The 24,954-nt window shown below is 39.8% G+C and overlaps 1 protein-coding gene across 1 annotated transcript in view; it reads left to right on the top strand.

The window, feature by feature from the left end:
• Positions 1 to 17: 17 nt before the first annotated feature.
• The window catches only part of NPC1 (NPC intracellular cholesterol transporter 1), a 26,787-nt gene continuing 1,850 nt past the window's right edge, over positions 18 to 24,954 (top strand). Inside the window, exons 1-23 of the mRNA XM_085220890.1 lie at positions 18 to 240; positions 6,771 to 6,893; positions 8,121 to 8,227; positions 8,842 to 9,017; positions 9,877 to 10,044; positions 10,684 to 10,933; positions 13,077 to 13,153; positions 13,601 to 13,971; positions 14,377 to 14,603; positions 15,153 to 15,253; positions 16,185 to 16,287; positions 16,510 to 16,699; positions 17,097 to 17,279; positions 18,022 to 18,136; positions 18,639 to 18,766; positions 18,861 to 19,001; positions 19,470 to 19,559; positions 19,668 to 19,858; positions 20,637 to 20,752; positions 21,309 to 21,438; positions 22,249 to 22,449; positions 23,341 to 23,572; positions 24,542 to 24,655. Coding sequence (XP_085077016.1) covers positions 154 to 240; positions 6,771 to 6,893; positions 8,121 to 8,227; positions 8,842 to 9,017; positions 9,877 to 10,044; positions 10,684 to 10,933; positions 13,077 to 13,153; positions 13,601 to 13,971; positions 14,377 to 14,603; positions 15,153 to 15,253; positions 16,185 to 16,287; positions 16,510 to 16,699; positions 17,097 to 17,279; positions 18,022 to 18,136; positions 18,639 to 18,766; positions 18,861 to 19,001; positions 19,470 to 19,559; positions 19,668 to 19,858; positions 20,637 to 20,752; positions 21,309 to 21,438; positions 22,249 to 22,449; positions 23,341 to 23,572; positions 24,542 to 24,655 — 3,621 coding nt within the window. The 5' untranslated portion in view covers positions 18 to 153. The remainder of the gene's footprint in view (positions 241 to 6,770; positions 6,894 to 8,120; positions 8,228 to 8,841; positions 9,018 to 9,876; positions 10,045 to 10,683; positions 10,934 to 13,076; positions 13,154 to 13,600; positions 13,972 to 14,376; positions 14,604 to 15,152; positions 15,254 to 16,184; positions 16,288 to 16,509; positions 16,700 to 17,096; positions 17,280 to 18,021; positions 18,137 to 18,638; positions 18,767 to 18,860; positions 19,002 to 19,469; positions 19,560 to 19,667; positions 19,859 to 20,636; positions 20,753 to 21,308; positions 21,439 to 22,248; positions 22,450 to 23,340; positions 23,573 to 24,541; positions 24,656 to 24,954) is intronic.

Genomic DNA, 24,954 nt, shown 5'->3' with positions numbered 1-24,954 from the left:
GCGGGTGCGGCCCCACGGCGGGCTGGAAGCGGCCCCGGCGGGACTGTAGCACCGCCCGGCCTGGCGGGAGCGGCCCTTCCGGACCTGCGCGGCCGTCTCTCTCTCCCTGTCCCCCTTCTGTCTCTCTTCGCTGTCGCCCGCTGCTGCGTCTCCATGGGGGGCCCGCAAGGCAGCCCCGGGCCGGGCACCCGCCGCCTGCTCGTCTTTCTCCTCTTCCTGCTGCTGCTGTCCCCAGCACAGGTATGGAGGGGAACAGCGCTGGCTCAGCTGGAGCCGGGCTCCTGCCTGCCCGCACTCGGGCTCCGGTGTGAGGCCGCCGGAGGGGCCGTGGGGCGTTGGCGGCTGGGCTGCGCGGTGTCACCGCCGGGTGCGTGGCTGCGGTTGGAGTGGGGGCCCGGCTGGGAGCGCCGCCGAGCCCCGGAGAGCAAGCTGAACCGTGCGGGCTGAGCGAGCTTTGTGCCCTGCTGCTGCAGAAAGCGGCAGCTGTCCGGATGCTGGCTGCCGGGATGCGCCCTGTTATGCAATGCCGGGTGCGTGTGAGTAGCCGTGCAGTCACATGCCCGCGCAGAGCATTGCTAGTGTCACCGGTGCCTGGCGCGGCTTGCTGCGAGTGTTTACTGCGGAAGATGGCAGCTCCCTGTGAGGCCTGTTATTGATCGGCGTGTGCGCGCTTCTGTCTGCTCCGAGTTGGAATTCCTTTGCTAAATTGCTCTGGGGTGGGATGGGGACACATTAATCCCTTTATCAGTCAGTTTGCCTCGTTGTTCAAGGCAGCAGTGAGATGCTCTGCTTTCCTCTGGAGAAACAGAGTATCTTGTACATCTCAGCGTCATCTTTTTCTTCTTTAACTGACTTAGAAATGCACGAAGTCAGGGTTTATACCAAGCTCACTTTAAGCTGCCAGGTTGGTCACCTTGTGTGTACTGAGGCTCTCCTGTGGTAGCAACCTCTGCTCCTCCTTGGAGATTGAGTAGAAAGCAAGAAACTCCTTCTTCCAGAGAAGCTGGTTGTTTGTCGGTGACTCGTGGTCTCCAGGTGGGTAGCTGATAGACTTTGCACCTTCCAAGCACTCCTTTCTGTGATTGTTTTGGAAGAATATGCTGAACAACATAGGGATGAAGTGTGCCCTGGGCTGGTGCAGGACCAAAGAGATGCTGTACTTCTACAGCTCAACATCCTCCTCCCACCAGGAGTGTGAAATAAGTTCCATTGCAGAAGGGTCTTGTTGATCTCTACAGGATCTTGTAGGGGATGTGGCTTTGTGGTTTATGAGAGGTTAACATGACAAAGTGACTTTACAAAACTGAAGCCTGTATGCCTAATGTAAGAAGGCAAAATTGGAGTGGCAGAGTAGGGGAATGGAAACAAACTTGACTTGAAATCTTTGCTGTTATATGTTGTTTACATCCTAATGTTCCACAAAGTAGACCTTAATATCTCTCAAAGAGAAGCTAGACCTTCAACTAGGCTGTACCTGTATAGTGCTTGCTTGCTGAAGAGAAACTTTCTGAAGGTTAACTCGTTCCCTCTCAAGCATGCTGGTAGAACGTTTTCATGCTTTCAGTTGTGGTGCGGGCCGAACTTTTGTCAGGTAACCTGCTGCTGGCTGGGAGCTAACTACCCACCTAAGAGCTGCATTGAGAGCCTTGGCTCTTTTATTCCTGTTTTTTGAATGTGGACTGTAAGTTCTGTTCTTTAAGTTAAGGAGTAAAGAATACCAAGCCTCTTAAATTCTTGTTCTCTTATCAGCTTGTTAATATGCTAGATGGCATTTTGTGTGCTTAATGTCAGCTGATGCAGTTGGCAATTATACCAAAATACAGGCTGTCAATTAGTGGTTAAGGAAGACTGGACACTTGTTTCCCATCAGTAATTGGGATCCCAAGCTACAAGGTCAGATTAACTTAAATGTTTCTGAAATTCTTAATGGTGGACATTAGTGGCTGATGCTGCTCAGTCCCAGCCTTGTCAGGTGATCTGCATTTTTGTGTGTGGCCTATGGTGGGAAGGTCTGAAATGCCTCTGTGAAGGAACCTGCATATCAGGGATGACAGCATAACTTCACAACAGGACGTAAGAGTAGATGGTTCCTGGAAAATCAGGAATGACTTGTTCCTTGTCATTCTGGATGGAAAGTGAGAAAGGTGTCTTAGGAGCAGAGAGACGACTGAGGTGAATGAGTGGAACAGTGCTTGACCTGCCGGTAGCCAAAACACTCCATCTAGGTGTCGTTACTGTTCCTCTGCAGGGCATCACGGATATTTTCTTGTGCCAGTGTTATTAGGGCCTTGTGCTTTCAGACTGTGCACACAGTAGTAGTGCATCTATCTCTTCCCCCAATAAAATCAAGCCGTTGTCAGTTAACACCAGCCTGCTTCCCCAGATACTCAACTACCATAATTACTGCAGCTTTCTCTTCCTACTGCACTATCGTGTTCCTGCAATGTGCTTGGGTAACTCCAGAGCTAGGACTTGCTTTGCCTGAGCACCTAATTATTTTTCCTTCCAGAGGAGAACAGTCACTTACCCGTGGGCAAAGGTACAAGAGAAACCTAGCTGACTGGGCTTGTCTCTGGATTGGTTGCTTTTGTACAGAGTACTGGAAGATACAGTATAAGAACTAGAAACCTGTAAAATTTTCTTTAGTCCAGGGACCCCCTTCTGACAGGGAGAGCTGTCAGAGTGAGTGGGCAGATTTATGGACTTAACCTGGTCACCTGCCTCCATAAGCCAATACTATGTTTATTAAAGATGGTGTAGTACCATGTTCCCTTAGAGTTCAGTTCTTGGAGCCAGAGCATCATATCCACTATTAAGGGTGATATGGATTAGATATTAATGGAGGTAGAGGTATGTTATTATATGGCAAGACAAGCAATTCCAAAGAATATCTCAAATGTACTGTGTTAGATGAAGAAAGGGAGAAACAGCCGTACCTGATGCTGCTGCCTTTTCCATACATTAATGATCTTAGTTTGGGGAGCCAAACAAAGTTATTTTGTTTTCTGGAATTTGCAGTTACAAGAAGTTTTTGTTTCTGTATACAGCGATGTTGTTGTTCTTTGTCTGCTTCACAGCTACATAATCATTGCTGATGGCTAATGTTTCTGGAAGTATTGAAGGTTATGGATTTGTTTCAACGTGCCGTTGAAGAAACTTGGACCGAAGTAAATGTGTTTATGATCTGTTGAAATGCCAGTTCTGTTGCAAACAAATGATAATGCCTGGGAACAGGAAAGTTGTAGCAGAACCTGTGTAGAGTGTTGCTGATAGTCATGGAATGCTAATATGTGCTTGTGTGCAAGTTTGTGATTGGGATCCCTGCAGCCCAGACCCAAGGCGAAGCTTCTCTTTAGACAGAATGGTTCTATCAGAAGTAGGAATTTACTTTCTTCAGCTCTGGGTATGTGGGAGGATAGTGGTAGTGCCAGCCGTTTTCTGAACTCTGCTGGAGGCAGGGGGAAACAGCTTTAATTCAAAGCTAACTTTCTATTGCTTGAAAAAGTACTCATGGAAGTCTCATTTCAAGATACTGAGGACTTGATGTGGTCTTCCCAAATACTTCAGTGGAGCTTTCTGGAGTATCTTGCATTGTTTAGAAGGGAATTTGGTTCAATATAGCATATCTTGTTGTTTCCTGGGATCAGGGGAACCTTTGCACACTTAAGTATGATGAAGAAGTTATTTAAAAGCTTGACTGTACAAGCAGTAGCTTTGTTCCCTGTGACTTATTTACAATAACAGTTACTCACCTGTATCCTTTCTTATTTGTGAAGGAATGCTTCTCTGGAAGAGTGGAGAGAACAAAGTATTTATTCTGACTTACCGTCTGTTACAAGGCTTCGGGGAAAGAACTTTCAGCTCTATCTTATCAGTGATAAAGAAGTTATTTAATGACTAGTAGTATCCCTGCTTGCTCTCTGAAAACCAGGAGCTCAGCCCTCTCCTGTACTTTGTAGCTGACTCAGAGGTGAGCATGCTATTAAATTGCCACTGTCTGACAGCTGTGTCGCTGACTTCTAACTGATGACTTCAAATGATTTGATTGGCATTTATGCATATTGACCCAGTTCTTGTAAATCGGGTAACACCGGAGCCCTATCAGTCCAGGGAGGTAATTCAGATTCCTTTTAGTGAGGTCCTGCTGGGTCATATCATGAGTTCACTGGAATTGGACTATTGGTGTTTACACAGAAGTAGAATGAACTTTTATAAGTTACAGTTCTAGGTCTAAGTGGTGTATTACAAGTAACTGACACATTCACCTTCTCTAAGCAGGCCAAAAGTCTGTGGGAAGTGTGTTGTTTTTTTCCACTGTAAGTTTTATCTGCCCCAAACTTCAGTAATGGGGCTGTAAGTTACATATTTAAGTTACAAGTATAATCTGCCACTAAGCCAAAATACCTTGTCTTGCTTTATTTTCTTATGTGTTTAGTTGAATGCTTCTTGTTGCATGACCTCTTATGCAAGGAAGCTGCTTTATGTTTCATCCTGGAAATGATAGTAGAAAGGCTTACAGGTGAATTTGTTATCATGTAGTTGTCTATAATACAGTCTGTATTTGAATTTGTTGTTCCTATGTAGTTATAACTGAGGAATTGCTAACTTAAAATAGAGATAACATTGGTAAAAGCAGCAGAACTTACCAGTCTGCCTGATGTGTCAACTGAAGTAAACCTTCCTACTGTAGAAGTGCTCCCACTGTAAACCTTAAGATTTCTGTGTTAATAGTGATGTGAAGTTTTCTACTTTGGAAGAAGTTAAGTCTCTTCAGAAAGAGGAGGTTGAACTCTGTGAAATTTAAAAATCAAGATGTGTTAAATTCACAGATTTGGTGCAGCAGGTGTTTTGAGGTATGATTGCAAACCAGTCTAGGCTAAATGTGAAGATCTGCGTGAGATGCAAGAAATGCCCGATCCAGTTCTGACTGGTGGTAATAAGCAGCTTGAATCTTTGCTCTTTCCTAAGAACAGTAGTGAATCTTTGCTTCTTGAGGAGGTGATTCAGTTACTTCTGACATTGGTGTGCGCACACACACGTAAGTCTTCCTTCTGCTAGCAGGCTTATTTGCTGATAGAACTGGTCTGTATAGATGCAGGAAGCAGAGGCTGAGTTGATGACTTCAAACATAGTTTGATGTAAGCTTAGACACTGTGAATTTCATTAGGCATGAAATGAATATACAGTGTGTTTCTATGGGCAGTCTCCAAATTGTTATTGTAATTTAGCTTCTTGGCTTATGCTGGATGTTAAACATCTAGTGTCTAGAAGTGTGATTTTTTTTTTTTTTTTTCAGGGATGCATGCCAGCTTGTATATAAGAATATGGGAATATTTAACAGCCGATTACAGATTTAGCTAGAAGAAGTGCTTAAGTAGAGAAATGAAGTAGCAGTCTGGACGTGTGGTACTCAGGTTGAATTCTGAACCCACTGGTTTGCAGTGAGTGACTTGTGTTTGGGCTTTGTTTCCTAAGTTAAGTTAAAGGGGGAAACTAACAAGTTCAGGTAAACAGATGTTTATCAGTTACAATAATCCAGTTACTAGTATGCTTTTTGCAAAGAATTTGGTGTAGTTCAGCATAGAAATGGATGTTGTGGAAGCGCTATTGTAATCTTAGAAAGCTCTAGGATATGATGAATGCAGCCTTTCAGGGGCCTCCCTGGTCAGTAAACAGTTTTATTCATGGTCAAGCACGCAGCTCAGCAGTCTGTCCTTGCTGTATAAGCATATGGTGTTTCTACAGATGTGAAGTCAAGGTTGTTCAGGAGATAAAAATAGGTCAGTTATCTTTAAAACCGTACCATGCAGTCTTTTGATGCTTGTGTGCTTGCAGAAACACAGTAAATGTTTAGGCAGTCCGCATTCTGCTTGCAGCCCAGGCAGCAAAACTCTGGAGCTGTTCTCAAGCTTTCACTATAAACGGTGTGTTGTTGCATTCTTTCTTAAAGGTTTTAATTTTAAGAATAAATACTCTGATTTAGTAATTCAGATGTCTCAGTACAAGCACTTCTGAACAGAAATGCAATGCATTCAAGGTGCAGTTGTGCACTTTCAACTTCCTTCATTTTATGCATACAATAAAGAACTTATTTGAATTTTTCAGTAATCTCTAGACCTAGGGATTTCCAAAATGTTGTTTGGCCTTCCCTGTGTGGATGCGGCGTGTTTTTGTCCATGAGTGTTAATGGAGGGCATCCCTTCAGTTTCTTGCAATAAATGACATTCTGTGGTGAATGTAGAGCTGTGAAGTCCTGTTCTGGAATCCTCTAATGCTGTTACTTCCTCCAAATCTGTCAGCGAGCGGATGGATTTGCAAGAAGGGCTGAAAGGTTATAGGGAGAACTGAAAATATTACACGTGAATAATGTACTTCTCTTCATGTTCAGTGACTCACACTGAAATAAGTTTAACCCACTAATCACGTGCATTGTTCTACATGAAGAAACTCTTTTTTTCCCTTTTATTTGGGAATGCTTTGCAAGTATTGGTTTGGGTTTTTCTTCAATAACTCTAGCACTTAAGAATTATGCTGTCAGGGGCTGAGCAGAGAGGGGTGGAATGCTGACATACAACACTGTGTTCATGCATGCCATGTCAATACGTGCTTTTCTCGATGGATGCTTTCTGTAGCACATATATCTGAATTACAGGAAGTTATCTAATCTGGACTATAAGTGGCTGTTGGAATAGTAATGTGCAAACTACCTGGTAGTTGAAAAAACAAGTAATTATTCCTTGCTGTTAATCAGTTTCCTCATGTTGATTTAGGTACTTCCACAACAGTGTGTCTGGTATGGAGAATGTGGAATTGCATCTGGAGACAAGAGATACAACTGTGCTTATGATGGACCACCTATAGCTCTACCAGAGGATGGCTATGACTTGATGCAGGTGAGCTGCTTCTGTACATCCACTGAAAAGTACTTCTCTTGCACTTGAGAGTTCTGTTATGGGTTTTGTTGGACCTGCACTGTAACTTTTAGCTATCTGATTTTCACTTTTTTGAAAGGTAAATACTGATTCTCTCATTTCTCAGATCTAGCTTGTAGCCCCAGCTGTGTGAAGGTGATAGACTGCTGTTTCTATTCAGGTATATGAGATGCCTCCAAACCATGTGATCTACATACAAACTTTCACAAACAAAATTCTAAATAGAGGATTGCTGCATTTTCCTGCTTATTTTCTCACTGCTTTGAGCACTTGCACTCTTTAGTCTGTTTTTAGGACTCTGATTTGTGATGTTTATCAGTTATGTCTTTTGTATTTCTAAAGACGACTAAAATTCTATTCTGGCAGATAATCGTTCTGATTCCTTCCTTAATTAGGAAAGCAGTAACTGAAACCAGTCATTCAAATGGGGCAAACCTTATCCAAGTTTTGTTTCTGTAGCTGTGCCTAATATTAGACAGTGTTTCCCTATCGGAGTTTTTGTTTCCAAAATGAACAAAACTGAAGTTAAAATATTTTCTGGATTTGATGCACAACATAGGGTGATATTGCCAGACTTGTCTTCTGGCAGATGGTGACTCAAAGCCTTAGTGTGGAATAACTACAAAGTAATGGCTTGGCTGTCAGCAGTAACAAATTGGTGAGCTGACTGTGTTACACTTTCAGAGGACTTAATAACATACAAGAAATGTACAGTATGGATGGCACTAGTGTTAGAATAAATGCACTTCTTTTCTATAAACTGGACATTAAATAGTTCTTCCATGTATTTGGTGACTCTGCTTAGTGGCTTGTCTTCTGAGACTTGAGAATTTGATCCTGTTCAGGAGATGCATTGAAGGATAAGCTGCAGGAATACTTCAGAGTTGGGTGACTGTGTTGTCCTCTTACTGATGGACTCTCAAATACGATTATCATTCTATATATAGACCCTGGTGACTAAAGATCATCTGAAAGAGCTTCTTAAAGGAAATGATACCCTGAATAATACAAATGATTCTTCTGTCCATATTCTCTTATGAATCTTACTGGCTGGACTGATTCTTTCGTTCATCTCCCACAACAACAACTATCTTCTGCAATGTGCTGAAATAAAACTTGAGTTTTGAGATTTTAAGCATGCTTTTCTTTCCTTCCCTTGTACTAATCTCAGTATTGTTTATATTTTAGGAACTCTGTCCAGGTTTATTCTTTGGCAATGTCAGTACTTGCTGTGATATCCTTCAGCTTCAGACTTTGAAAAACAACTTGCAGCTGCCTCTGCAGTTTCTTTCCAGGTATGCTAATGAATGGCAAAGCAGCTAGAGCTTTTTAAAATTAGAAGGGACATCAGGACACTTCAGTTGAAGCGAACTGTAGATGTGGTAATTTCATTTTAAGGCTTATTGCAGTGAGCTCTTGGAAAGACTTTCTTATCTCTATCAGGAAGCCTTAACTCTGTGAAGCAATGTCTTACAGTCTGGACTGAGTGAGTTGGTAGCATAAACGCTAATTTACTTTGTCTTGAGCTACTGCATTTGTAATGAAGTCTTCTTCAGAAGAGGATGACAGAGGACTGTTCAACCTTTCTAGTAGCAGCAGTTAAGCTCCTTTTAATTTCTTGTCAACTGCTGCTTGTAGCAGCTATGTGAGGTATAGAATTTCCTAGTAAGTAATGTTGATACTTCTGACTGAAGAATATGAAACAACTTTAAGCACCAATTATTGTTGTTTGGATAACTACTTTTTATGTAAGTGTATTCAATTTTTATATATTAATATATTAAATAAAAACTTTAAGTTCTTTGTTTTATCACTGAGCAGAATGCTTACAGTTGGTGTGTAAGTGAAATCGGATATGCTTCATTTTTACCTCTTAATCTGATTGCTGTTCATTAACTTTCCTACCCAGGTGTCCATCATGTTTCTACAACTTGATTAACCTCTTCTGTGAACTGACTTGCAGTCCAAATCAGTCTGAGTTTTTGAATGTTACAAGCACCATACCTTATTATGATCCAGTTTCAAAAGAAAACAAAAGTAGTATTACAGAGCTGCAGTACTTCATTGGAGAACGCTTTGCAAATGGTGAGTAAACAATGTGCTGATGCACTTTTATCAAGGTAACAGGAACAAGACTCTTCCAGGATATGCTGGGAGGTGAACGGCGGACAACTGTCTTTTGTACTACAAGGCATCAAATAGATGCCAGTAGGTCTCCTTTGAAACATCTATATTTGATAGGGGACATTATGCTGACACTTACATCTTTTGAAGGTTCAGCTGAGACTGAAAATCTGTGATTTTTAATAGCTGATAACATAGATGACTTTATCTTCAGAAAAAGAAAATAGTTTCTAACTGAGTATCACAAGCATGCCTAATATTGAAACTCACCAATATGAAGTTTGTGCTGTGGATTACCTTATTTCTGAGTCATATAGATCATTTCCCTGTGAAATGTACTATTATAGTCTCTTGTCAAATGCAAGTATCTTTTTCTTAAAAACAAGTGGTTTAGTCTATATTTTAGTTTTATAGCAAATGTGAAGAATTAATTTGGTCTCTTCTTGGTTTTTTGACCTGTAAGTTGAGGCATTTGAAAGAGACTTATGGCCTGGGGTCAAAAGTATTGTCTCAGTCATAACCTCTCAAAAGAGACGCTTCATATTGTTAGAAAGAACATGATCTAATAAAGAAGGTTCTGGTAGTGCAGTGCAGATGCAGCTGGCCTACTTAAATTAAGATCGCTGTAGCAAAACACTGTAACCTTGATTGCTGTAAATAAAGCTGAAAGCATTACTTTGCTATCTTATGATGTTTCCTCTTGAAAGCTATAAGCATTTTCTTTGAACTTGATGAGTCTTCACTTAGTTCCCAAATTCAGAATGCTTGCTGAAGTGCTAATACTGACTTAATGACTTCTGTCTTCATACATTCTTTCTAGAAATGTATAATGCCTGCAAAGATGTTGAGGCTCCATCAAGTAATGTTAAGGCATTGGGGCTGCTGTGTGGAAAGGACGCCAAGGACTGCAATGCTACCAACTGGATTGAGTACATGTTTAGTAAAGATAATGGACAAACTCCTTTCAGCATTATTCCTATCTTTTCAGGTAAAAAAAAAAAAAGTGGAAAAAATAAGAATTTGCTGTGAATCTTCTGTCAGAGGCTGTATGCAATAGTCAGGATGCTAACTCATCAAATGGCCACCCAGCAATAATTAGCCGTAGTCAGGCTTTCAAAGCAATATAACCTAAGCTGAATCTTATTTTTTTGCTTGAAAGTTGTAATTGCTTTCTATTCAATTTATTACCGTAGATGCCTAAAACTCATTGAGAGATGGACTGATCTTGGAAAAACTGGGTAACTTGTAATCTTTAGAAATGTAGGGCAATGCCCTGATCTTTCATGGTTTTTATAAGGAAGCTGTTCTGTTCCTCAGATGAACAGACTGGGGCAAGGAATGCATTACAGCTTGTTGCTAGGAGGTGGTAGGAGTGCTTGTTAGTTCTTCAGATTAAAGTGTTCTAAAAACATGATTACTAGGTATACATATCTAAGGAGTTACTGCCTTCTTCCATGCAGGCATTGCTACAGGACTGAGGAAAAGCTACTGCTTATGAAGGGGACTGTCATGTAAAGGGTTCATTCATTAAACTAGGAAGCCTGTATTGTAAAACTACATTTTTTTATTTTTTTATTTTTACCTTGTAGTAAACTGACTTTGCATGTGTGACTTTGGTATTTCGTAGACGTTCCTGTCCATGGAATGAATCCTATGAACAATGCTACCAAAGGCTGTAATGAGTCTGTGGATGATTCGACAGGACCGTGCAGCTGTCAAGACTGTTCAATTGTTTGTGGTCCGAAACCTCAGCCCCCTCCATTACCTGTTCCTTGGCTTTTATTTGGTTTGGATGCTGTGTATATCATCATGTGGATCTCATACATGGGGTTTCTACTCGTATTTTTTGCTCTAGTTTTTGGAGTCTGGTGTTACAGGTAAAACACTTAAGATGTACAGCTCTGAAAGTAACTTGCTTTTTCTGTGGAAACTTTGCGTTGTACAGAATGCTTATGCTTCTGGGATCACCCAGCCTGGAGTTGTGTTGTATGCCAGATGCTTTATGCTTGCAGAGGCTGTTTGAATACTAGAAAGTATGTGGTAGAAAGTGAATACAGAAGTTTTTAGCTGATATGAAACTCTTGCATATGCTGCCTAGCTCAGGACCAAGTAGGCTAATTTTCAACTTGCATAATATAATTATGGAGCTCAACTCACAGTTACTGGGAGAGAGCAATATCTGATATTGGTGGCCGCATGCAGTTGCATAAGACTGGCATACTTGAGTTCATGCTTATGGAAATTTGAGGAAACGCATGTATTTGCTTACCCTGATTGATGTGAGGCTTTTGTGGTAGGGAGTAAAGTCTCACTTGAACTGTATCATTTTTTTTTTTTTTTGGATGGTATCAATTAAGATATCAAAGAACTGCCTTCCGGGAGTGAAGTAAGCTACAATCGCATGTCAAACTCTGGAAGCCAAGGGGCTTTACTTACATATACACATACTTACAAGTGCTTAAAACCAGGCTAGTCCACTAATATCTCATCTACAGCAACTGCATTTAAACAAGCTCATTCTTTTCACTGTTGAACTGTTCTTGATGCTCTAAACAGTTTCAAGGAGCTTCATATTTTTATTAATCATAAAGTACACATTTTTAGGTAAGTCAAATGCTCTACGAGAGAGCCTCCATATAAGTAAGTAAAGTGCTATCCTTTTCCTCAAACTATGTTGTTCATGAAGTAATAGAAGTGAGCTAGGAAACTTCAGTTATGGAGGGGCCTGTTTGCAGCAAATGCTGTTTTGTTAAAACCTCTGCTACTTCTGGATATTGTTACATATGAAATGAAGTATTTGTACTCTCTGCACCCTACTTTGTCAAGTCGTGTGCCTGGGGGAAGAATCACTGAAATGAAAATTTCTTGAAGATAATTAACTTGCAGAAACTCAACTCAAGATCACTGGGAGACAGCAATATCAGATATTGGTGGCCACGTGCAGTTGTAGCAGACTAACTGGAATGTATGTTTAGACTAATGCCTGTACCAAAACAATCATGCCCTAATACAGATAGTGCTGCTTGGCTGCTTTTCTCTATCATCCTGTTCTGAAAATACTAACTGAGCTTCCTGTGATCATAGCATTTTAAAAAGTAATGTATAGCAAGCACCTTCTCTGTGCTACACAATGTTCTCTAGTAAGAACAGAAGCAGCTATGTTAGAAATGCTCTGGTGTGGTTGTACTAGTCATCATGAGCAGTGGAAGCCTACTAATATTTCTTGATAGCATTTTCCAGAGGGTTCAACTACCTAACATCCTTAAGTAGGGTTATGTTGTTCAATTATGACCAAGAATCTAAAATTGCTGTGTAATAAGATTTGAATCTCCGTAGACAAGGACAACTGTATATAACAAACTTATGCCATGCTTACTAGCCTGGTCTGGTAAACTTGTTAAACAACATGGCTACATAACTGAAATAGTGAGAATATGTCTGGTTCATAGCCAAAAATACCTGTCCCTAATTTGGATGCCTATTGATGAGATTGCTATGAAGAGAGTGTAGTGCTTATTTCCTGCTCTAGGTATTAGATAAGACCATAAGCATTATAGGTCAGCTATAAGTGTTCTGCCTTCAGGACAGAAAAAGTATGCTTTTTCTTGCTTTGCTTTGCTATTTTGTTAGCCTGAGTACCTGTAACTTAAGTTATTACTGAAGTCAAATATTTCTAATGTGGATGTCTCTTGCTGGGGATCAAACTCTCTTAATCCTTCTGAACAGACTGCAGCTTTGTCAGCTGTCTTATGCTTTTCCAGCTTGGATCAAGAATACGTTCTCTATGTAAAGTTAAGAACACCAGTAGCATTCACAGTAGAGAACCTATAATGTTATAGCAGAGTGATAACATTAGCAGGACAACTCAGTCAACTTGACCGACTGGGGGTGGAAAGAAGATGTCTATGCTTTCTGGGCTAGTCATATACTCAATTTACTACTAGCACGGAGAACTATTTCTGCTGTACATGTGCAAGGAATCTTGTGGAATTAGGGTAACATAGTCTTTTTCTCTTACAGGAGGCGGCATTTTGTCTCTGAGTATACACCAATTGATAGTAATGTAGCCTTTTCTGTCAACTCTCATCATGATAATGGTATGTCTTGGATGAAAGCATCAGATTTATTAAAATTGTCTTAAATTCATCTACTTCTATGGGTAGATTCGAGATGTTTAGCTTTGCTAGCCCATATAATCAATTCCTAAATTACTATATTTAAATTGTTTGCCTAGTATTGCTTTAGGTTTGCAATAGTACTTAACTCTATTTTACTGTATGCCAGAAGCCCTTGCTGCACAGGTTATGTGTGTGGTAATACTACTATGAAGTTCTAGAGCGCTTTGTGTCTTCTTGCATTAGAAGAGGCAATGTAATTATGAGCTGACTTCTGGCCCTTGACCTCAGTAAAAGGTTAATCCCTGGATCTGACTGTCAGTGTAAATGCTTCTTCCAGTGCTTAAGTAAAATCCTGATTGTTTCAATGTGTTTTAGGGAAATGTTGTTAAACTGATTACTCAAACATTCCCTATTTACTTCTTACAGGGAAAATTACCTGTGGTGAGAGGCTTGGTGAAAGGTTTGAGAATGGCCTAAGGATGACATTTACATCATGGGGTGCTTTCTGTGTCAGAAATCCACGCCCAGTTATCCTCTTCTCTGTGGTCTTTATTGCTATGTGCTGTTCAGGCTTTGTATATATTAAAGCAACTACAAACCCTGTAGATCTCTGGTCAGCTCCAAGCAGCCAAGCCCGCAAGGAGAAGGAATACTTTGACAAACACTTTGGGCCTTTCTTTCGTACTGAGCAACTTATTATTCAAGCCCCAAACAGCCGTCCAAGCATCTATTCACCGTACCCATCAGGAGCAGATGTGCCTTTTGGACCTCCACTCGACAAAGATATTCTCCATCAGGTAACTAGGACTTCAAAAGCAAAAGCCCAAACTTTGCTAACCGGTGTAATTGTAAGGAGTTGTGTCTTCCATCTGTAAGGTGATGTGTCCAGCCAAATGGTCATTAGTTATCTCTAGGTACATCAGAAATCATGTTATAAAATCCATATTCGCTGTAATCCTTACTATAAAAGCTTTTTTTCTGAAAGCCTTGTGTATTATTTTCTGTTCAAGGTGAACTTGCAGGCTAATGCAGCAATTTTAATGCGAACAGCAAAGTAAGAGTGACTTAGTTTTGCACTCCTATTGACTTTTGCCATTGCCTTTGGAAACTTCTAGAAATACAGCACACACGTACGAATAGAAAAAGAAAGAATTTGTCTTACACAGACTTCAATTCAATTCTTTTTTTTTTTTTTTTCTCAGGTGCTTGATTTGCAAAATGCTATTGTGAACATCGTTGCTTCTTTTGACAATGAAACTGTAATGCTGAAAGACATTTGTGTGGCTCCTCTTGCTCCCTACAACAACAACTGCACTATATTGAGTGTACTCAACTACTTCCAAAACAGTCATTCTGTTCTAGATCACGCTGTGGGGGATGAGTTCTTTGTGTATGCTGACTATCACACTCACTTCTTATATTGTGTTCGGTAAGCAGTATGATTAGGTGCTTTTCAAACTGTGGATAAACTGAATTCTTCTCATGCTGGCAGACAAAACTAGCCAGTTCTTGCCAACTCCTTGAACTACTTATTCCTTTTTCATTCCACAATACTATGTCAAAGTACAGATCAGCGTAGTGTGTTTGTCTTACTATTTCTCTACCTAGTACTTCAGTGGGAGTTATTTTCTTCAGTTTTCAGGCTAATTTTGGTTTGGTGCAGACACTAGCTGTGGTTTACTTAAAGCATGTTTCAAACACTTCTGCTAAATAGAACTCTGATGGAGAAGACGCGTGCTAAGCTTTCATTTAAGTTTATAGGAAGTAGTAGCCAATCCTTTCCCTAAAATCTTAGAAGACATTTTAAAAACTAATTAATTTTAAAGCAAACGTTCCATAAGGACAGAACTGCTAGTGATGCACTATCTTATTTCCTTTGGACAGTTGTAAAACATTAGCTTCTTACTGTTCTTGTTTGGTGGTGCTGTGCTTCACTTGCTAAGTGTAAGCTGATAATTATTGCTGGTCATTTCTTTAGGGCTCCAGCATCACTGAATGACACAAGTTTGCTTCACGATCCTTGCTTAGGAGCATTTGGTGGACCTGTCTTTCCATGGCTGGTGTTAGGGGGATATGATGGTAAGTGACGCAACAGTGTTACAGTTTAAAATCTTCAATACATTCTTGCTTGCTGTCTTTGGTGCTAAAGATTCTCATTGACTTGACTGTTCAAAAGCACTCCTGAGAAACTTTGATTTTTTTTTTTGTTAAACTTCAACTAAGAAAGGATATTTTTAACTGACCTGCTAGTAGGTCAGTGCTGAGAACAAAGGCAGACAACTCCAGAAGTGACAAGTGCAAGTGGTCTGACTGAAACTTATCCCGTTAATAAGCATGTGAATGTGGAATCTGCTTCAAGCCTTCTTGAGGATCTCTAGTTTCAAGAAAGTAGATGTGAAGTATCTCAAGCTGACATTCTAGGATGTGCATGTATCTTACTTCTGAGATAGTTGCGTCACTGATCTGAAAAAGCAGCTAAGAACAGGTAAAGATGTTTGCAAAGGAAGCTCTTCCATGACTATTAGGAAGCCTAAATTTAGTTCAAGCGACTTGTCTATCAAATTGTGTTTAACTGGATATGTCAAATGTGTGAAACAGCTATTGAAGTCAAGCACATGATTAACTGAAGATTGTTTTCAACATGCTTTGAGTAAATGCTAAGCATGCAAGAGAACAACGGGGAGAACTGCATCTGGTTTCTTACCAGATTAAGTCATAAGCACTAGTTAACTAACAACACCTTGTCTAACCATGCAGCACTTTAATGCTGGGATACCATGAACATGATAGATAATGACTGATTATTTTTACAGTGCAATCCAGAGTGCTTACCAACTCATTTCTATTTCAGTAACATCTTTGAGCATTCAATGTGATTGGAAAGATTACAATCAGTGGAATTCTAGTGGTGGGATTGCTTGAACTATACCCCTTAAAACCTAATTACACCTGCTTATGTTACAATGTAAGTTCAATTTCATAATGCCTGGTACTTTTTTCTATTCTACAGGTGATAACTATAATAATGCTACTGCTCTTGTTATTACTCTTCCTGTTAACAACTACTACAATGACTCCAAGAAGATAATGAAAGCCCTGGCATGGGAGAAAGAGTAAGTAGCCTTTTTGTATTCTGAAATGTATATAGAAATTAAAGCAACTTTTAAACATAAATGCACTGGCAATTTATTGGTCTAACTAATTGGGATGTTTTGAGAAGCAGAATAACATGTAAAGGACTGATCATTACTGGTCATGAGATTCCCTTCATCTGATACATTTTATTTATTCTTTAAAGTATGACTGACTCTTCCTTTTTTTTTTTTTTTTTTTAGGTTTGTTAACTTTTTGAAGAACTACAATAATCCAAATTTGACCATATCATTTTCTGCTGAACGGAGCATTGAAGACGAAATCAATCGTGAAAGCAAGAGTGATGTCAGCACTGTTCTAATAAGCTATATTGTAATGTTTGTGTATATCTCCATAGCTTTGGGACATATCCAGAGCTGGGGAAGGCTGCTGGTATGTTTATTGTTCTCATTTCTCTAAACTCTTTAGTTTTAAATAGCTTTCCAGATAGTTTTGCTGAACACCTGTGTTCCATCTTGTCAGAAAGCATTGAGTCCCCTTTGGGCAGGAGCTGAAGGAAGCACTGTATTGTTATACTTGACAATTCACTCGTGCTTTGTAGCCTCTACTAGATCTGTTTTCATTTGGTACGTGTAATTAACTTCAACTTTTAAGGCTTTTTGCTCCAGGTTTAAGTACTCTGGCTCTTCAAAAGAAGCAGAAAAGTAAGCTTCTTCCTAACTATATTCTACATAAGAATGTATTTTTCTGCCTTTGCTATAGTCTCTTATGTGATGATGCTGGTTTGGCTAATGGTCATTAAAACTTTTTTTAATTAAAACTTTTTTAGGTGGATTCGAAGATCTCCCTGGGCATTGCAGGCATCCTGATTGTCCTGAGCTCAGTGGCATGTTCCATAGGCATTTTCAGTTACTTTGGAGTCCCAGTGACACTGATTGTGGCAGAAGTTATTCCCTTCTTGGTGCTGGCTATTGGGGTGGACAACATTTTTATTATAGTCCAGACACTTCAGGTATTTATTATCTTGTGCAGTTTTTTTAAAATGTTTATTTCTTATTTTTGAATTACATTACTTTAAAGTAGGAAGTCTTCAGTGCTCTGTCCAATGTGAGCAGCTCTAGATTCTCACTGGGTATCTAGTAGCCTGGAAAAAAGCCAGGATTATATGTAATTGCTGTTCACCCTTCCTAGAATGAAGTTAAAAACTTTTTACTTATGCTTAGCTATTGATTGATACTAAACTTGTTTAGTATGGCTTCAGTATGCACCTAAGGATATATCAATGAATTTTTAACATCTCCCTTAGTTGTAGAACTCTTGCACTATTTTAATATTTCAGTGCATTGTGAGCAATGATCATTTACTAAACTATATGCTCACACTGTCAACCTTTGATAATATTTAGTGGGTGGGTAATCTGCTTTCCAATTTAACAGGCTTGCTAATGTGCAAAAAAAAAAAAAAAAAAAAAAAAACCCCAAAAAACCCACAACCCTGGTGCTGCTTTTGGCAAATGTGTGATTTTGGCTGAAGCATTGAATTTGTCTCAAATGTAACTTACAATATTGTAGTAAGACAACAAGGGTGGGAGGGAGGGAAGTGTTCATGCTGTACTTGTATTAGAGAATCAGCTTATACAACATCTATTAATGCTGCATGGATAACTATGATTATCTGGGATATCTGGATATTTAAAGCCATATGAAATAACTTATTAGGAATCATGGAACTTTATTTATTCTCCCTCAAAACAGAGAGATGAGCGTCTTGAGGGTGAAACTCTTGACAAACAGATTGGCAGAGTCCTGGGAGATGTGGCACCTAGCATGTTTCTCTCATCTTTTTCTGAAACTGTGGCATTTTTCTTAGGTAAGGTTCAAATATTACAGAAGTTGCATCATACTCGCATATTCTAAGAATAACTGCAAAACTAAAACATAAATAGAGCAGAACTTCTAGAGGAAGTTTTAGCTTCACTTTTTTTATTGCTATAATCAACCTTAGCTTCTCAGCTGGAGATGGCTCTAAGACTGGCACAGTGAGGTCACATTCTGTATGAAGAACTTGACAGGTTCAGAATGTAGTGACAATACAGTACAAAGCTCCAGCCTTTTAATAAAAAATACAACTGGAAACAAACCAAATATCAGACTGATGCTTTCATTGCACTCAGTGATCTTTCCACTGCTTGGAAAGTGATAGAATCTATTTGAGATTCACCCTCAGTGTGTTGGAGGCGTATCTTATGCTGGCACCCTTCAAGTGTAAATCAGCCCTGTCTCACAGTGAGGTTGGTTTACATCTAATGTAATTTGCTATTGGCTCTCCAAGGGGAGCGGGAACTTACTTGTTAAACTGGCTCACTTTTCAGGGACACTGTCTACCATGCCAGCAGTTCGCACGTTCTCCCTGTTTGCTGGAATGGCTGTGCTCATAGATTTTATCCTTCAAGTCACCTGCTTTGTAAGTCTCCTGGGCTTGGATATTAGGCGCCAAGAGGTGAGTATGAATATGTCTGTAACTTCTGTATGATAGGGATGTCATCTTCTGCAGAACTGTACTAAAACCAGTTTACTTTGCAATTCATTTCCAGAGGAATAGACTAGATATTCTGTGTTGCATCAAAGGCAGTGAAGAAACGAGGGGAGTCCAACGCTCCGAGAGCATCTTATTTTTGTTCTTCAAAAACCTGTATTCTCCGTATCTGCTTAAGGATTGGATGAGACCAATAGTGGTATGTATACTGTATTTACAGTAAGCAGCCATCTAAACCTGAGCAAGAATGCTGTGTCTGAAAGTTCTAGACTGAAGAAATATCTTCAGTGCAACAAAACAAAATTCTACCATGTCTTTTATTCCAGTATTAGTATCGGAATGAGATCTTATACCTGCAAGAGTACCTCTACACTGTATTAGGGTCTTGCTATTGCTGGAGAAAAATATTTTACTCAGTTTGAAGTTACTGTGCTTATTTGCAGAAGGAGTTCAGCATATCTTCTGTTGTTGCCTTCTGCATGTAAATTCTTCTTTAGGAAATCAGTCCCTTCTGTCATCCTAAGTTTTACTGCTACTGTTCTACTAAGCCTAGGTAGCATGCTTAAGCTAGAGCCTTTTTGTATTGGTATTGACTTAATAAATTCTAGAACTTTATTGCTTGTTGTTTTTATGCAGTTCTCACTTCCTGAATCTGCTTTCTTTGCAGATTGCCTTGTTTGTGGGTGTTCTGTCATTCAGTACAGCAGTGATACACAATGTAGAGATTGGACTCGATCAGTCTCTTTCAATGCCAGATGTAAGTCTTAAGACTGTCTCTGCTCTTCAGTTTGAAGCTGAAATTGAAGCTTGAAGTCTTGTGCTACCTCAAGATTCTGTAACAGTAACTGAAAGCTTTCTCTTTAAGGATTCCTACATAGTGAATTACTTCAAACAGCTCGGCAAATACATGCATGCGGGTCCTCCTGTCTACTTTGTTCTAGAAGAAGGGCACAACTACACCTCTCTGGAAGGGCAAAACATGGTGTGTGGTGGAACGGGATGTAATAATGATTCACTTGTCCAGCAAGTCTTCAATGCTGCAGAAATTGGTAGCTAGTAAGTATTTTATGCTTTTTTTCTACATAAGTAAGAGATGTAGTTGACCAGTGCATCTGTTTAGATTCAGCTGTTGCTTATACAACTGGCACTATAGTGCTCACTTTATACTGAGGTTTATGGGCGGGGGGGGGGGGGGAAGGGAAGAAGCTGTGGCAGGTCTCCTAGATGAAGCCGAATCCTGTCTGAACTAGTAGGATGTACTGATGTACTTGGATTTGGAAAAGGGCCTTGATGATCCTTTGAGGAATCACGAAGTGTTGGAGGAAAAACTCATGAAAACCTCTTAGTGTAGTTGCCCTTGCAAGTGAAACCTAGGAAAGCTTAGACTGTAAATGTGGATAAACCAGCCCAACAAATCTGTAAGTGGCATCTGTAAGTGGAAAGTGCATTTGGATCACAGCAGTTAGTGTAAATGAAAGAAGTTTCTTCTGAATCCATTTTGCTGTAGTTCAGAGGTTTTCTTTCTTCCTAATTAAATGAGAAGCCCTGCTTGATGAAAAAGGCCCTGATAGCTGGGAGAGGATGAAATCTGAAGTGAGCAAGGGGTATGGAGGGTTTTTGTGGTTGGCTATGGAACTCAAAAGAAGTTCCTGCTGTTTTCTGGCTGCCCTGTTAACAAACAAAACTAGTTCTTAGGTGAGGTACTGGAGTATAAGACTGTGGTAAGGTAAGGAGCTTGGATCCTAATGAACTGAAAAAGAATAAATTAGCACTAGAAAAATCAAAGATGTTATAGAATGAAATATTAAATCACCAACAAGTGTTATTTTGTTAGCACGAGGATAGGCTATGCCCCATCATCCTGGATTGATGACTATTTTGACTGGGTGAAGCCACAGTCATCCTGTTGCAGAGTCTACAATACTACGGGACAGTTCTGCAATGCTTCAGGTACTACCATTTACCTCATTGACAGGGCATTCACAAAATGTTTCTTTGTGTATGATTCTGTATGAGTCAGGTGAATAGATTTCCTTCATGTGAGTAGAAGCCTCTTGAGTTGCCCTCTGAGTTGTTTGACCTGCTGTTTGAGTGTCCTTTAACTATTTTATACTGGCAAGCTGCTGGTTGAAGATAGCTCACCTAGATGGTCGATAGGATTACTATTCCAAAAATAACTTGGATTGTTATGTGTAATGAAACAAGCAAAAGCTTACTACCAATTTTTGTTCAGATCCTAAAGTTTGATATAATTCTTACTGGTTCTGATGTAGATAATGCAGAAGTAAATAACAGTTGTCTTATGGACCTTGTCTTAGTAGGAATAAAAAACACCTGTGACTAAACTTAATGCAGAACTGTGGGCCTGTTCAGTTGTATGCTCCAAAGAAATGCTTTCTATGGATTTGGATCTGGTATTATTGCAAATCAGAAGTTAGTAGTGTTAAGACAAAGAATATTTTAACCTGTTGTCTACCTCCAACCATCTTCTTCTGTATTTCTGCAGTCACAGATCCATCCTGCACTCGTTGTCGACCACTGACTCAAGAAGGCAAGCAAAGACCACAGGGTGAAGACTTCATGACATTTTTGCCGATGTTCCTGTCTGACAACCCTAATCCTAAATGTGGCAAAGGGTAAGAGCCCTATTCCACATATCTATTGTAGACTGATGTCAAGATGTTTGCTCTGGAAGTGTGACTCTTCTGTGTGGATAGTCAGTGTTCCTTTAAAATTTATATAAGCCACTTAAATCTCACCTATTTATATGATTTTCTGAGACGTAAGTTTATAAAAGTGATGTGTTACATAGCTAGAGTGGATCACAGAATTGCAGGGGTTGGAAGGGACTCAAGAGATCGTCAAGTCCAACCCCCCTGCTAAAGCAGATTCCCTGCAATAGGTTGCACAGGTATGTGTCCAGAGAGGTATTGAATATCTCCATAGAAGAAGACTCCACAATCCCTTTGGGCAACCTGTTCCAGTGTTCCTTCACTCTTAACATAAGGAAGTTCTTCTGCATGTTATGAAACAGGCTATGCTCAAGTTTTAGGCCGTTGCTCTTTATCCTGTTGCTTTACACCACCAAGAAGAGCCTGGCCTCATCCGTTTGCCTCCCACCTCCCTTTAGATATTATTAATGTTAATCAGACCTCCCTCCCAGTCTTCTTTTCCCTAGCTTACTCAGCCTTTCCTTGCAAGGAAGATGCTCCAGGCCTTTTATCTTTGCGGCCCTCCACCAGACCACAAAGACAGGAGATTCTTGTATTTTTTTTTTTTTTTTTGAACTGGGGAGCCTGGAACTGGACATCAGTATTCTAAATATGGCCTCACCAAGGCAGAGTAGAATAGGAGGATCGCCCCCCTCAACCTGTTGGCTGTGTTCTTCTTAATGCACCTCAGGATGCTGTTAGTGTTTACTGACGTGTAAAATTCTGTTAATACAGAGGACATGCTGCATATAGCTCTGCTGTTGACTTGATAAACAATAAAACTGATGTTGGGGCTACTTATTTTATGACATACCATACTGTCCTGAAAAAGTCATCTGACTATATTGATGCTATGAAGAAAGCTCGGAACATAGCAGACAACATCACTGAAACCATGGGTATCAAAGAGAAGAACTATCGTGTGTTTCCTTACAGGTATGCTTAAAACATTTTTGTAAGGAGTATGCTAAGGGGCGTAGTTAATTTCTACAACCAAGTTACTGACTAACATCTTAGAAATCCAAGTTTTCTGTTTTGTCTAAGAAAACCACAGATTGTAGGTGAAAAGTAATTTGTGTCCAGCACTATTTCTCTTCACTGTGGTTGATAACTAACTTGTCCTTCACTATAGATACAGCTCAAGCCTCAACTCAGGCCTCTTCTAGCTTCCATACTAGGCTTCTGTGGCTATACTAACTTAAGCAGATGTGTTGCCCTGAATAGTAGCAAGTTGTAATAGAGTGTACTGACTTCAAACTTCAGTTGAACTTTAGCTGGTGTTGCGCAGGAGTGACTACTGACACTGGGATGCCAGTTCATGTTGGTGACTCTCATAACAAGGATACTATCCTTATCACAGAAGCTAATCCAGTACAAGCATCCTCTTCTCTGTAGTAGGTGACATCTGTAGTATATTTCTTGTTTCTAGTTGGACAGAAGTTAAACAGTACTCTTGAGGTACTCTTAAAATCAGTAGAGATCTCACTAATTTAAGCAACATAGATCATGCAGTCTTGTTAGCTCAATCCATCCACATCCATCCAGGTGTGTTTTTTTTTCCAAGGTTCTTGTCTTCAGGGTTCTCTGGTCTTAAGACTTGTATACAAATAGCAAATGACAGTAGATACTGACCACCTTAAGCAGCTTTGTTAAATATTCACTCAGTGCTTTAAAGTACAATTTAAAGCACATCTATTATCTACAATGGAATTAATACAAGTGGGATTAAGAACAGTTTTGAAGTCTGGAAATAACATGGATTGGTGCAGAAACAGTTCTGTTCCTTATAAGTAGGATGCCTAATTAAAGCATCTGTTGTTTCCACAGTGTGTTTTATGTCTTCTATGAACAATATTTGACAATTGTTCATGATGCCATCTTTAACCTCTGCATCTCCTTGGGATCAATATTTTTGGTGACAGCTGTGCTACTTGGATTTGAAATATGGGCTGCTGTTGTGGTTACAGTAACTATTGCTATGATAATCGTCAACATGTTTGGAGTGATGTGGCTCTGGGGCATCAGCTTGAATGCAGTTTCATTAGTAAATCTTGTCATGGTGAGTTAACAAGACGTTTGTTTCTGTTTCCAAGTATTGAACAGTTATCAGTATCATGACACTGAGTATTTCCCCACAAAACTCTGATGCACTTGGACTGTAGTAGAACTGTCTTAATCCTTCTAGATGGTCTATGCAGTAGTTCGTCAAATAAAGCTAGTATAAATACAGTGATCAAACTGAGTTATACTGCATCTGTAACACAGCTGTTGCTGTAAAATTGCTTAGGCTAAGTGCTGTTGAACATCTTCTGGAGGTGTTTGTGCCTACAGTAAGTGTGTGTGTGTGTGTGTATAGGGTTAAGTGCTAAGGCTTCTACTGTATTCATTCTTGCTCTGCAGAGCAGATCTGTGATGGGCTGGCATCAATATTGTTCCCAAGAAAGTGGATGAAATAACTTGGGCAGCAAGTCCCTTGGTGAAACACTGTAGAACTTCAATAGCTGAGTGCTGCCAGAGCTGCAGCTGACAGAACCAGAAGTTCTTGACTGGTCTGAGAATATTATGAAAAAGTAAACTTGTCCCATGTTACAACTAAGTGTATATTCATCCAGTCTACCCACTGTATAAGTAGCATTTGCCAGCTGTTCACTGTAGTAAATGATTAATTTTCTCTTAAAAAATAATAATCCTTAAGTGTTAAACTCCTTAACCTTATGATATCCAATAGTGTGTGTATATACTCACTGTAAAGCCAAACTGAGTTTGGCTTCCTTCAACATCAAGTAACTTTGGAACTCTTAAAAACACTCCATGTTGTGATTTGTTTAATCAGATTGCCTGCTTAGTAATGATTGGTGCAGTACAGCACTCAAAAGCCTTTAGTGACAAACTAATGCTGAATTTGTAGCTTCCAGTGGCAAGTTCAGCCTTGGAAACTCATCTAGAGCCTGTACTTTTATAGCCTGTCTAGAGTTCTGAGATGTTACCATCAAAATGCTCATCTAAGTCGGTGTCTTCTGCCATCTAGAGCTGTGGTATTGCTGTGGAATTCTGCAGCCACGTGACAAGAGCATTCACTGTTAGTACTAAGGGCAGTAGAGTGGAGCGTGCAGAAGAAGCTCTGTCTCACATGGGCAGTTCAGTAAGTACCTGTCTACTGTATAGAGGGGGAGAAGGAGTAACTAAGTTGGAACTTCAGACTATGTCAATATCATCAAGTCATAAAGATGGCCTTGCTTCTTTAGGGGAAAATAAATGACCAAAATTGCTGAAGACTCAACCTAAACTTCTACAAGTAATAGGGTTGATCAAGACTTGATTAACCTAATATTAACCTGATAGTAATATTACCTATCATTAGAAAATGGAGTTAAAAGTTTGAGCTGAACCAGTAGAGTAATTGAGTTGTCCCACTGAAGTTGTATGTGCTTCTCTACCAAA

The sequence above is a fragment of the Meleagris gallopavo genome, chromosome 3, assembly GCF_905368555.1.
Source record: "Meleagris gallopavo chromosome 3, MGAL_WU_HG_1.1, whole genome shotgun sequence".
Lineage (NCBI taxonomy): Eukaryota > Metazoa > Chordata > Aves > Galliformes > Phasianidae > Meleagris > Meleagris gallopavo.
This window is presented reverse-complemented; position numbering and strand designations above follow the sequence as displayed.